This window comes from Hyperolius riggenbachi, chromosome 12 (genome assembly GCF_040937935.1).
Source record: "Hyperolius riggenbachi isolate aHypRig1 chromosome 12, aHypRig1.pri, whole genome shotgun sequence".
NCBI classification, from domain to species: domain Eukaryota; kingdom Metazoa; phylum Chordata; class Amphibia; order Anura; family Hyperoliidae; genus Hyperolius; species Hyperolius riggenbachi.
Window position 1 is genome coordinate 17,582,652 of NC_090657.1, and position 12,344 is coordinate 17,594,995.

The following is a 12,344-nucleotide window of genomic DNA, read 5'->3' on the forward strand; positions in this document are numbered from 1 at the left end:
ATGGCCACCAAAACAGGAAGTAGGTTGATGTACAGTATGTCCACACATAGAAAATACATCCATACACAAGCAGGCTGTATACAGCCTTCCTTTTGAATCTCAAGAGATCATTTGTGTGTTTCTTTCCCCCTGCATCTCTCATGCACTGAGGTTTCAGGCTGCTCTTTTCTTCCTGCAAACAGCTTTGCCCTTGTCTGTAATTCCTCACTATGTGAAAGCCCAGCCAGCTCAGAGGACGATTTATCCAGCTTGTAAAAGATAAGAGAGAAGAGAGAAGCTGCTCTAATCTAAATAATACACAGGCAGTGTGCATAGAGGGGCCTGGAAGGGGGAGTTCATAGCAGAACCACAACACTGAAGAACTTGGCAGCCTTCCAGACACAGGCTGACAAGTCTGACAAGAGAGAGATAAGTTGATTTATTACAGAGACTGTGATAGTACAAAGTGCTGCAGTAAGCCAGAACACATTAGAATAGCTTTTGGAACTTGTAGGATGATAAAAAACAGGACGCAATTTTTGTTACGGAGTCTCTTTAAGAGGGATAATGCAATGCAAATGGAAAATCGCAATTGCATAACAAAATTAATGAAAAAAAGCAATTGCTGGCATTTGTAATTGCGATTGCTAGTGGGAAAGGGCCCATAGGAAATCTAATAATATAGGACATGATCATAAAAAAAAAATTAATAAAACATTTTATTGTTAATTAAAACATTTCAATAAAAAAAAAACACATTAATATAAAGGGGGAGAAACTAGTAGTGTAACAGAAGCTCCAACAAGTATTAAATGTATTAACAAAAAAGGTAAAAGGAGTAAGTGGTGAACTTGCCTCCTACCTAATAGATGGACCCAAGCAGTCTATTTTAAAAAGACTTAAGACTTTATAAAAACTCCAAAATGCGAAGCATTCCGCAGGGCGCTGCCTGCTTCCTCAGGCAAAAAGGGAGTATCTTAGCCAAGCAATCATTGCATTGGCTGGACTGAGTTGCCCAGCCCACTGATTTCCTAGCTGAGATACTCCCTTTTGTGTCTGAGGAAGAAGGCTGCATCATGCAAAACGTAGCATTTTAAGGTTTTTATAAAGTGATAAGTCTTTTTGAAGTAGACTGCTTAGGTCCATCTACTAGGAGATATGCTCACCACTTACTCCTTTTTTTAAAAAAAAAATTAAAACATTTTAACAGAAGCTTTTCTAATTCTTCTCCATACTACTAAGAGAACAGGCTTCAGTTGTTTTAGGTTCCCCCTGTGACCTCACTTCCCCTACTGTTATTAGTAATCTGGTGAGTAAGCTACAAGGCCTGGGTAAATATTCCTAAGGCACAGATAGCATTTCCAACCTTTTTTTTAACTCCTCCTCACTCTATCCAAAATAAAATACAAATATTGGTTTTGGCTAACAAAAAGCAAACCCTGGTGTACTAAAGAGCCTCTGATTCTCTGGAGCCGTTCTCCATTAACTGGCTACTGATGGGATAGCTTGTTAGCTGCACTACAGCATTCAGTCATAAATAAGAACAATCCGAATGAGAAAAGGGAAAGATACATACCTCCAGGTTATTCCAAATGTCGGCCGTGGTGAAGGGTACGGCCAAATATCATGAGCTGGCTTAGCGTTATAACTAAACCCAGGGACTTCACGGATACCTCCCTTTCTTGAGATTTTCTTAAGATCATCAATTGGTAGGACGAATATGCTCTTTTTGTTACTCTTGGTGACAAACTTTCTATATGAAGGAAGAGCTGTCCCCGACCTTGATTTCTTAGACTTAGTGAACTTCATGAGTCGGACACGATCCTTGGTGGAGTACTCTTTGCTCACAGTCATTGACGATGATATTGCCTCTGTAGGGGTGGTCACAGAGTCCGTCACAGTTGTGGTTACTACAGTTTTGCTATGCTCTTGAACAGACATGATGACGCTGTCTGAAGCCTTGAGTTTAGTTACAGTAGTGGTTGTAGTTGTGCTACTCACAGACTTATTTTCTGTAGAAGATACAACCGCCGAGACCTGCGTGGAAGTCTTTCCTCCATCACTCACTTCAACAACAGTCCGAGATGTTAACACAGTGGAAGTCGTAGTGGTCACCTGCGTAAGAGACTGGATTTTGGTCTCCCCATTGACTATATCCATTGGCAAACCATTTTGCTCAGTAGAATCATTACTGAGACTAGACTCTTCCCCAGAGATCAAAGGAGATGAAACTCTACCCTGAGCGTTGTCAGTTTCCATTTCCCCTTCTCGGCTAACAGGGTTGAGTGGGGGTCGAGTGACCGTGTCACTAGACCCATCAAGCTTTTTACCCTCATTAAAACTAGTCTCAACTGACTTTTGAGAGCTGGAAGAAATTGTTCCAGCCTCTGTGTCCCTGGAATCTTTACAAGTAATAGGTAATAATGGAGCAGAAATTCCATTTTTGACCTCTCCATCTGCTACGTTGACATCCCCATTCATGAAAGGTTTTGTAGGCTCTTTCAATCTCATTTCATGATCAGACATAGTCCGTGAGACATCAGTGGATTTTGTCTCAGGTTCCATCACTAGTCGGTCTTCAATTAAGCTTCGGTCAAAACTTTTTTCCAAGAACACATCTTTGCCATTTACTTGTGGGGTCCCTTCCACCTTTACCTGCTGTGTGTGAACATTATTGCATTTTGAGTCATGGCAATCTGTGCATTTATTTGCAACCTTAGTCCTTTCACCTCTGCCTTTCTCTCCATTAGATGACTTATTTGTACAATCCACCTGGGAGTCTAGGTCAGATGTTCCTGCCGTATGGCAATTTTCTGATGCCAGCTCAGAATTTGTGACTGCCTGGTTTTTGGAGTCTAATCGGCTGCAACGATTTTCCTCAACCCCACCTACAGAAGAGTCTTTGCTGTTCCCAGGCACCACCGGTTTATCAGTTACAGATACGGATTTTGAACAGTCTGTCTCTTTTATGATATCACAAGGAGCAGGTGAAGAGTTTTTGAGGCAACCTTGGTCTTCTGTTTGGCTTAAGCCTAACGTTGAGGTGCTGTCACCTCTCTGAGATTTGTGAGAAAGTTCCTCAGCAAGTCTTTCTACACTGCTCTGTCTTTCCTCTTTGGTTTCTGTAATCTTGTTTGGAACGTCAACACTCTGAAAAGAACTAGCCTGATCCCCATCCTGCTTTTCCTTCTGTGCCACGGTAGCTGCATCTTGCATGGACTCCGATTCACCTGTATGAGGCTCGGAAGCCAAGCCAGAGACCTTTCCAGGGTCTTGAGGTTTTGAGTCCGTAGTTCTGTCGGTGCAAGGGATGGGAAGCTCTGCCTTTGAAGTATTGGCAAGGTCCATGTTTAGCTTTCTAGCTACAGGTTTCCCGGCAACATTTAACTCGTTATCCACCTCCAATTCGCATTTGGTGCCATCAGTTATACTTGCCTGCTGGTTCAGTCCAACAACCCCAGTCTGTTTAGCTGCACTACTCAATTTAAGTCTCTCAAGCCGCTGTTTTTCTTCAAGTGTAAACTGCTTGACCCTCCTATCAAGAAGGCCATCAAGCCGAGCGGTTTTCACCTTCTTTTTATACCAGGTCCTCATCTGAAATCCCATGCTGACATTTATCAGATCAGCATCTGGGAAGGATTCCTCCTCTTTCACAGATGACGATTCCATCTCCATTGGCTCTTCCTTCGGCTGCTCCAGATCTTCTTGATCTGTAAGGACAAGAGATATTACCAAAACTTAAACACTGGAATGAGAAAATTGTAATATTTTGTCTCATATACTTAAAACCTGTAATGAAAAAAAACCTCCCCTGGGGGGTACTCACCTCGGGTGGGGGAAGCCTCCGGATCCTATTGAGGATTCCCTCGCCGTCCTCTGTCCCACGGCAGCGGCGAAAATCCTGCCGGAACGGCGGCGATGTAAATATATACCTCCTCAGCTACAGCGCAGACGCAGTCTCGGCTCTCCACACGGTGATAGGCGAAAATAGCTGCTCTCCATCGGGCCGCTCTACTGCGCAGGCGCAAGTCTCCTGCGCCTATGCAGTAGAGCGGACCAGACGGAGATCGGCTATTTTCGCCTATCTTCGTGCAGAGAGCCGCAACAGCGCCCCCACTGGAGCCAGGAAAGGTAAATAAATTAGAGCTTATCAGGCTTTTCGAGCCAGGATTGCGGGACACTTTGGGGGAGCCAGCGCTGGACTGCCTGCAGCTACAGGGGAGTTAGAAGCCTCATTGGGACCCTGAGGCTTCCCCCTCCCGAGGCGAGTACCCCCCAGGGGAACTTTTTTTTGTTACAGTTTCTCTTTAAGTGATCAGTGTTTAGAATCATTATGAAAGCAGTCCATGGCATCACACATTACTAACGACCTGAGAATCAGCTGAAGGACAGGGCATGGATGAAAGTGAATTCAAAGGGAAAATTTGAATAAAAGTTACACACTTGCCTTAGGAGAGGGAAGCCTCTGGATATTACTCTTACCCACGAGTACTTGACCCTGCTGATTCAGGGTTTGGACCCTCTACGTAAATCGAACAAGAGCTTGTTGGATTTTCTCTTGCAGCCGCTCTCCCCTCTGTATAGGAGCATGGCTGCACTGCGCGAGTCCTCTCTGCATCTGCGCACGGAGCAGCTCCTGCATGGCTTTTTCCTCCATGCACAAGTGGCTCTATGCTACCTTGCTAGCGCGGACAAGACTTGCACAGGTTAAGTGTGGCAGACCTTGTACACAGAGAGGAGCATAAACACGCATTAGAAGAGGGTCCAAAACAAGACACAGAACATTTATATCGCGCTTTTCTCAAAGCGCCAGGATGACATGGGAAAACTGGGTCATCCAGAGGCTGCCCTCTACCTTAGTAATTACTTAAAGGTTGTTGTTTTTTCCCCTTTCACAGGTGTTCTTTAAAGTGACACTTAAGTCAGGAAAAAAAATGAGTTTTACTCACCTGGGGCTTTCCTCAGGTCCCTGCAGCGGTTCGGTGCCCACGTAGAGTCGCTCCGATCCTCCTGGACCCGCCGGCGGCCACTTCTGGTTTCACCATCAGGACCCTACAGGCTGGGAACACGAGTGATTCTTCGCTTTCCCAGCCACAATAGCTCCCCCTATACTGCTATAGCCTGTCGGGTCCTGACGGTGAAACCGGAAGTGGCCACCGGCGGGTCCAGGAGGATCGGAGCGACTCTACGTGGGCACCGAACAGCTGCAGGGAGCTGAGGAAAGCCCCAGGTGAGTAAAACTCATTTTTTTTCCTGACTTAAGGCTACCTTTAAAGGAGTACTGTAATGGGGAAAACAAAAAAAAAACGGACAAAACATGCCAGCACAGGACGTCTAGAAGCCTCAGGGAAGTTAAACTCTTTATTTTCATTACAGTACTCCTTTAAAGAGGAACTTCCAAGGATTTAACTTCATTCCAATCAATAGCTGAAACACCCTTTCCCACAAGAAATCTTTACTTTTTCTTAAATAGATCATTGTGGAAGAGGATCGTTATGGCTGATACTGTAGTGAAACCCCTCCCACAGCATGATGTCATGCTCATGGTCCTGACAGTTTCCTGTCTGTGAACCTCATTGCATTGTGGGAAATAATGTCCTCGTTGCATTGTAGGAAAGTATCCCTTTACACAGAGATCAGCTGGCAGGCTAAAGATTTCACCATCAGTGATGAATTTCAGAATCAGGGAGAGGAAAGAATTTACAATGGGCAAAAAAATGACATTTATAAGTGAATATTTTTTTTTTTAAATAAGCAATTTTATTTATTATGTTACTTTCACTACAGCTCCTCTAAGTCCCGGTAAACAGTTATGTTGAGTGTAAGCCCCCCATTATCACTTTTGGAATGTCAAGAGGGTGGTAATCTTCCCAGATGGAAAAGCTTCCAATCTTGACACTCATTGTTACTGCACAGAATACTGTATAAAATACAATTTTTATACAAACAATGTATGCAGCCCATACATATGCCTGAAAATGATGACTGTATTTGTAGCATTTGTCTTTGTTTAGTGGTGGCCATTCCTGCCTGTAGCTGGAGAAGCTGAGTCATGCCATTACAGATAAATATAAACAAGTAAACCTTTCTACACTAAACCTCACTGATGCAAAGACTTTCATAAATAAAAGACAATAAAATTGCTGCTACCGTAGTATCGTTAAACCACATAACGACCGCCTAACGCCGATAGGCGGCGGCAGGTCGTATGTGGTTTTGCATGGATGGACTTTCCATGTCAGTTCACGGAGGATGTCTCCATGAACAGCCTTGCAAGCCTCCGATCGCGGCTCGCAGGCTAAATGTTAACACGCGGGGAAGAAATCCCTGCTGTTAACATCATGCGGCAGTGCCGTAAATGAGATCGGCGATCCCCAGCCCGATTGGCCGGGGATCGCCGGCCTCCGATAGGCTGAAGCCTATCAGAGGCGGCGCAGGACGGATCGCCATCCTGTGCCGCCCAGGGGATGGAGCGGGGGGAGGCAGGCAAACAGAGGGAGGATGAAAATCGCTGCGGAGGGGGGCTTTGAGGAGAGCTCTCCCCCCCACCCCCGCTAGGCCAAAATAGCCTGGCTCATTCCTGATCTGTGCTGTGGGCTGGAGAGCCCAAGCAGCACAGATCAGGGAAAACACCTCTGGTCGTTAAGTGGTTAATATAGGAGAAGCCTATTCATAAAAGTTTGCTGTAATTGTATATGCAAATTAGCCTCTTCAGTTCTTTCCTGTAGTCAGTCCTTACACTGAAAATGAGCAGCACAGGCCGACAATCTTCTGTATCATTGTACCTCATTCAGAGAGACTTCATATAAGTTAGCATGCAAAGCTTTATTATGAATATATATTGCTTGAATGAGTCACACTCATCTTTCTCCCTCAACCTTCCCCCCCCCAAAGTCCTGAGTGGGACAGCTTGATCTGTTCACATGCTAGCAAGACAGCCACAATCGGGAGCTGCCGACCAGCACAAGCCTGAATGGACTTTCTGCCTGCTACACAGTCGGCCACAACACTGATATGTGAGTGGCGCCATTGAGCACTAGCTTATAAGGGACTGCCAACTACTATTCAGACACTGAACACTAAACACCGGCAAGCTGACACTACTGTGGTCAACTTAGCATCCATTAATTACTGGTATCAAGAGTCTGGACCGGGTAACAGTGGACACACTAGAGAAACCTCTAGCGTTAGAATGTTAGGTCAAACCCCGAACAATGTATGCTGTCAACTAAAGTTGACCACCTCAGCTTTGCTTCTGCCTGGACTTGGCATTTAACCTCATCAACGAGGAAAGTTGAGCTTGTAGTCCAGCAGACAGCATTTACCTTTCTCTGTAGTCCCCGAGTCGCTGTCTGTTGTGTTTTCCCTCTCACTGGCTTCAATCTGTCTTTTAATTTGGTCCCTCTGGTCCTCTTCCTCTTTTAATTTCACAGCACGGGCTTTTGCAGCAGCCCTCTTATCCTCTTCATCCTTGGGCGGATCCACCTCCATCTTGTTGTCAGGCTTTTCATCGCCCTTCTCTAAAAGACGGAGATGTACAATGGTAAGTAAATTAATAACATGACCATATTCATTAGAAGTTTACTTCAGTGATAGAATTTGTTACATTGCTCAATTAATCTTCATACGCCAAATACAAACTATGAAGACGTCTTGAAATAAGAGTGTCCAATAACACTATAGATCCTAAACATTAACTAGTTAATGCAAAAAGGATATTTTAAAACAATCGTTTTGCATTAACTGCCGATAAGAGTACACCCGCAGCTGTCGCGGGAGCGCACACAGATCACGTTCGCGCGCATTATGCCGCCAAATCTTATAGTAATATATTAAAACTAAGGCATTTATGTTAGATGCAATTAAATATTGAGCAGACAACTGTTCTATGCCTAATCAATGCTGGCGGAGGGAAGCTGAGGAGCCCTTAAAGGACCCTATGAATCGGGGAAAACCTACTGTTTCAAGCCCATAGTGGGCTAGCTAACCTAATTCAGAGTGTTGGCGCTGCACTCCCTGCCCATAGGTACTCTTATCACCACAGCTACTTTGTTACTGCGCAGAGCAATTCGAGCAGCGCAGAGCAATTATGAACTGAACAGGCGCCAGTTTTGCACTGCACTTGCGCAGTGAAAAATGCTCACGGACAAGCGCTTGCTTTTGCTGTGATCTCACAATTCTCAATCGCGTGATACTGCTTGGGGAAACAGCCTGGTTTTGGACTTGAAGAAACCATCGAAAATACTTGGAAATCCCGAGGACAAACAAGCAGCGCCAGCACACTCAGAAGCAGGTCATCGAGCCCACCACGGGGTTCAATAATTTGAGAGGCCTTGGTTTAGGGGTACTTTAACAAAAAGTAGCATGTTGCTGAGAATTCCTTTAGGACACATGAGAGGGAACTGAACTCCACAACGTACCAAGCATTTTCCTGTAGTTGACGTTGGTGTTTCCAGGTAAGCGGGGTACGAAGCGTTGAACGTGCGTTTTACTGATCCAGCACCAACCGCCATAGCCGGTGACCCGGTACTCTTCACCTTTCTGCTTCCATACCTGAAAAGAGAGAAAATGACTCATAGTATCAAATGTAGTGAAGAATTTCCAAACAGGCCCAGAACCTCAGGAACCCTTACCTGATGCTTGATGGGGAAGGTGTACTTCACCCAAGTAGCCTGCTGCATAGTCTCTTCATCTTCCTGTTTCCGCTCCTTCTTTTTCCCTTTGTCCTTCTCCTCTCTTTCCATGGACGTCATCCTGTGTAACCTGTACACCAACATTTTGATATCATTGCTTCTAACAGTCATAGAAAGCTACACAAGTCAATCTCACACACGCAGAAAAGACAGTTGCTCAGTGTGTTCAATGTTATCTGACGTTCCTCTGGGAATCTAAGAAGAGCAGAGAACTGTACACAGGAGAGCAGACAGCATCACTCATCAGGAGGCTGTGAGATCAGCAGATCAGGCATGCTAAGGATAAATGTCAACAGTTTACTGGTTGGATAAGGAAGAGGGGGGGAAAAAAGCTGTTTTGCTAAATAAACAAAAGAAAAATCTTCTACGCCAGGTCACTGATCCTCACCCAGTTCTCTGTGATTTCCTGCTGCCTGCTCATGTTCAATCAGTCTGAACCCACTGCCCATTTTGAGAGTCATATGGATATGCAAACTGATTGCACTGACAGCTGAAGCCCCACCTCCCTGGCGACTGACAGCCTATCATATCATAGCTGTCAGTCTTTAAGGAGCTGTGGCAAGTTGTGAAGTTTCTGGGGAGATCAGTATCGAGGAATTGGTGCAGAAAGTATCTTTGGAATTTATTTCGTATTAACCACTGTGTTTTTACAATACATTCTGATGCAAAATTAATTAGTATAACATTTAATGAAATAAAAAGTGCCCAAACTTAATAAATCCAGAAGAGAAAAATCGGAAAGAGAAAGTTGTTACAGTATGAAAAAAAGAGTAACAATCAGAATGTTTTGAAGCATTATTACCTGGTGTGACCCAATGAGTCCTTCCATATTGGCAACATGGCTACAGGTTTGATAGCACACTCAAGTATTGCTAGTGCCAGTGCAAATTCGCGGGGTTTGCTACACATCTGGACAGCCTTGATCCAGTTTGATCTGTGGAGACAAGTCGCTATGTTAGGATCCATATTTATGGGACTGGTGACTGGAGCCGATTGTCTAGTATACATTACCTGTGCGATGCCCAGTTGGGATGAAGGAACGGTGAAGGGATGTTGTTCTCCAGCTGGACGATGGTCAGCCTCAGTGTAGATACGGTAAGTACCTTGGACCCGTGCACAGTCCCATTCCACTTAAACTCTCCCATGGGTGACATGCAGAACTTGTGGGCCAGATGCCGGCGCTTGTCATGGTCCTCCCTGTGCTGGTGCTTGTTCAGTGCATAGGAGTTGGTGGTGTACTGATTGTGGTAGACGCGATACTTGCCTTCTTGGCCCAGCTTGAAGTAGGTGCTTAGAATGCCTCTCATCACCACCTCCTTTCGGGTGCTGAGTCGGGAGATCTCCCCTTGAGAATTCACCACCAGGACCTGTAGGGGCAAAACCATGGAAAAGTTCATAAAGCTGATTCGGCCTGTCTCCACCATGTTGCTGAAGCGGACACTGACTAGTGTATAGTCATGTCAACTCTCTGGATGCCACCTTAGATGGATCAGCTTTATTTCCTACATGGAGTTAATGCTACACACCTACGATCAGGATGACACAGGTAGCTATGCCTACAATGAAGACTGTTCTGTTACATCTACATAAAAGGACATCTGTCTGTACTGAAGTAAAGGTAGGATGCAGGGAATGGAGATGACATTTTCCTCTTTGGATGATAATGCTTTAGTGTAATGTCATAGCAAATGGGCTTCTAATGATTATGAAGTAGAGTCTGTAAACTACTATGGCTTTTGCTCCAAGCTTTTTTTTTTTTTTATGCCATTTAGAAAAAGTCTGTTGTACACAGTTATAAAAAACTAGGCTGTTTAAAAATGGGCTCTAGTGTCCTAGTGCCTGCCGCAGGGACACTTCCGCCGCGCGCACACACACCCCTCCTGGTCCAGTCCTGCAAGACAGGTTTTATTAGGTAGAATAGAGAGGGGTATGAAGTTCATCTGCAGGTGTATTCCAACTGTGCATGTCCAGCAGTGGCTGGAAAGTGTACTGGTTATGGGCTCTGCCTCAGGAGACCAGGGTTCGAATCTCGGCTCTTCCTGTTCAGTAAGCCAGCACCTATTCAGTATGAGAACTTGAGCAAGTCTCCCTAACACTGCTACTGCCTATAGAGCGCGTCCTAATGGCTGCAGCTCTGGCGCTTTAAGTCCGCCAGTTACTTACGCGGGGCTTCTTATAGGCGTTATCAGTTTGTTTGTTTTTTAATGAAAATAAGTGCTACTTACCCGGGGCTTCGTCCAGCCCCAAGCTCCCGGCATGTCCCTTGTCGCAGTTCCGCCATCAGCCGCCGCCCGTTCCCCGGTGATGACGTCAGGCCGACCTAGCACATAATTTCATTTAAAAAACCCTGATAACTCCTTTATAGCCCCCATAAGTCCTTCTGGTCCCTTGCCGTCATTCCGCACTGCTCAGTTGTCCCGGGGTATTCCTCTGTAAGCTGAACGACTCGGTGGGTCACTAGTCACACGCAAGGTTTACTTACTGCGCAAGCAAAGAATGATGGAAAAGACGTGCAGCAAGGAGTATTCGGAGGGGGACAGCGGAGGAACAGAGCAGCCAGAATGACAGCGAGAGAACAGGAGGACTTCAGGGGTTAGAAGAAGCCCTAGGTAAGTAACTGGCTACTTTTAATTACTCATAAAATGAAGTATTCATTATGAATCATGTGACTCAAATGCATTGTGGGTAAACGGCAAGTCCCCTGCCAAACTGCGTACAAATACGGCTTAAAAAACTCAGTAAAGGTGCACACACTCATAAAGGCATCTTATATTGTGCAGCTTAAGAGTGTTTGGTATATATGGATTAGTTTTTGTTAACGGAAAACTTGTTATAACTCTGTTCTATTTCATTTTTGTATATTAATTGTATAGAACTACGAGAATACTCTTTAGATAAAAATATTCTGGTCTAAGAGTCTAGTAAGACAGTGGCTGAAAGCCCATCTGACCAACTCTTACACATGGGACCCACTAACAGCACTTTTCTAACAGCTTGAGATTTGTAAAGCTTTTGCTAATTTAATGCTGTGGGTGGTTTTAGAAAAAACCCCATCCCTCAAGTGGGATCAGACACACAGCATTATATTAACAAGAGCTTTTCAAATCATAAGCCCTCAGAAAAGCACTGCTAGTGGGCCCCAGGCCTTGGTTGGGTTTAGTCCACTTCACAGTTGGGTCACCTATTTTATATAAGTGGACAAATATGGATATTACAGATAGTTCTAGAGTAGAGGTGCTAATTGCAGCTGCCATACAAATGTAATGCACTTCCTGTCAATTTTGAACACTTCCTGTCAATTTTGAACACTCGAAATGAAGTCTTGTAGACTTCAAGCCAGCCTTTCCCATTCTTCTTCATTCTTTTATTGCAGATATTAACATGGCATTCCTGTTGCTATAGTGATACAAAACCCATGACATTGGAACACCTTCAATATGCTTAAAAACAAAGATTCAAGTGCCCCTAGGGCCTATTTCCACTATGCCCCAAATACAGGCTGAATACGCAGCGTTTTCCTGCAGGTGAGCTGCACAGTGAAAGGCTGCCTGTTTCATGTCCTGCTGTCCAGATTGCACTTCGGCACAAATCTGGACGGCATGCTGCAGATTTCAGCAGCACGCAGCCAATCACCATAGCCATGCAGGGCACGGCTTAGCGACTCTGGCTGTG

The 12,344-nt window shown here is 44.9% G+C and overlaps 1 protein-coding gene across 6 annotated transcripts in view; it reads right to left on the reverse strand.

Moving 5' to 3' along the window:
• Positions 1-12,344, reverse strand: part of BPTF (bromodomain PHD finger transcription factor) — a 108,594-nt gene that overhangs the window by 45,001 nt on the left and 51,249 nt on the right. For all 6 annotated transcript variants that reach the window (XM_068263076.1, XM_068263079.1, XM_068263077.1 and 3 more), the window contains exons 8-13: positions 9,684-10,039; positions 9,475-9,606; positions 8,613-8,742; positions 8,400-8,532; positions 7,305-7,499; positions 1,556-3,689 (exon numbers count right to left, since the gene is read on the reverse strand). In XM_068263076.1, coding sequence (XP_068119177.1) covers positions 1,556-3,689; positions 7,305-7,499; positions 8,400-8,532; positions 8,613-8,742; positions 9,475-9,606; positions 9,684-10,039 — 3,080 coding nt within the window. The remainder of the gene's footprint in view (positions 1-1,555; positions 3,690-7,304; positions 7,500-8,399; positions 8,533-8,612; positions 8,743-9,474; positions 9,607-9,683; positions 10,040-12,344) is intronic.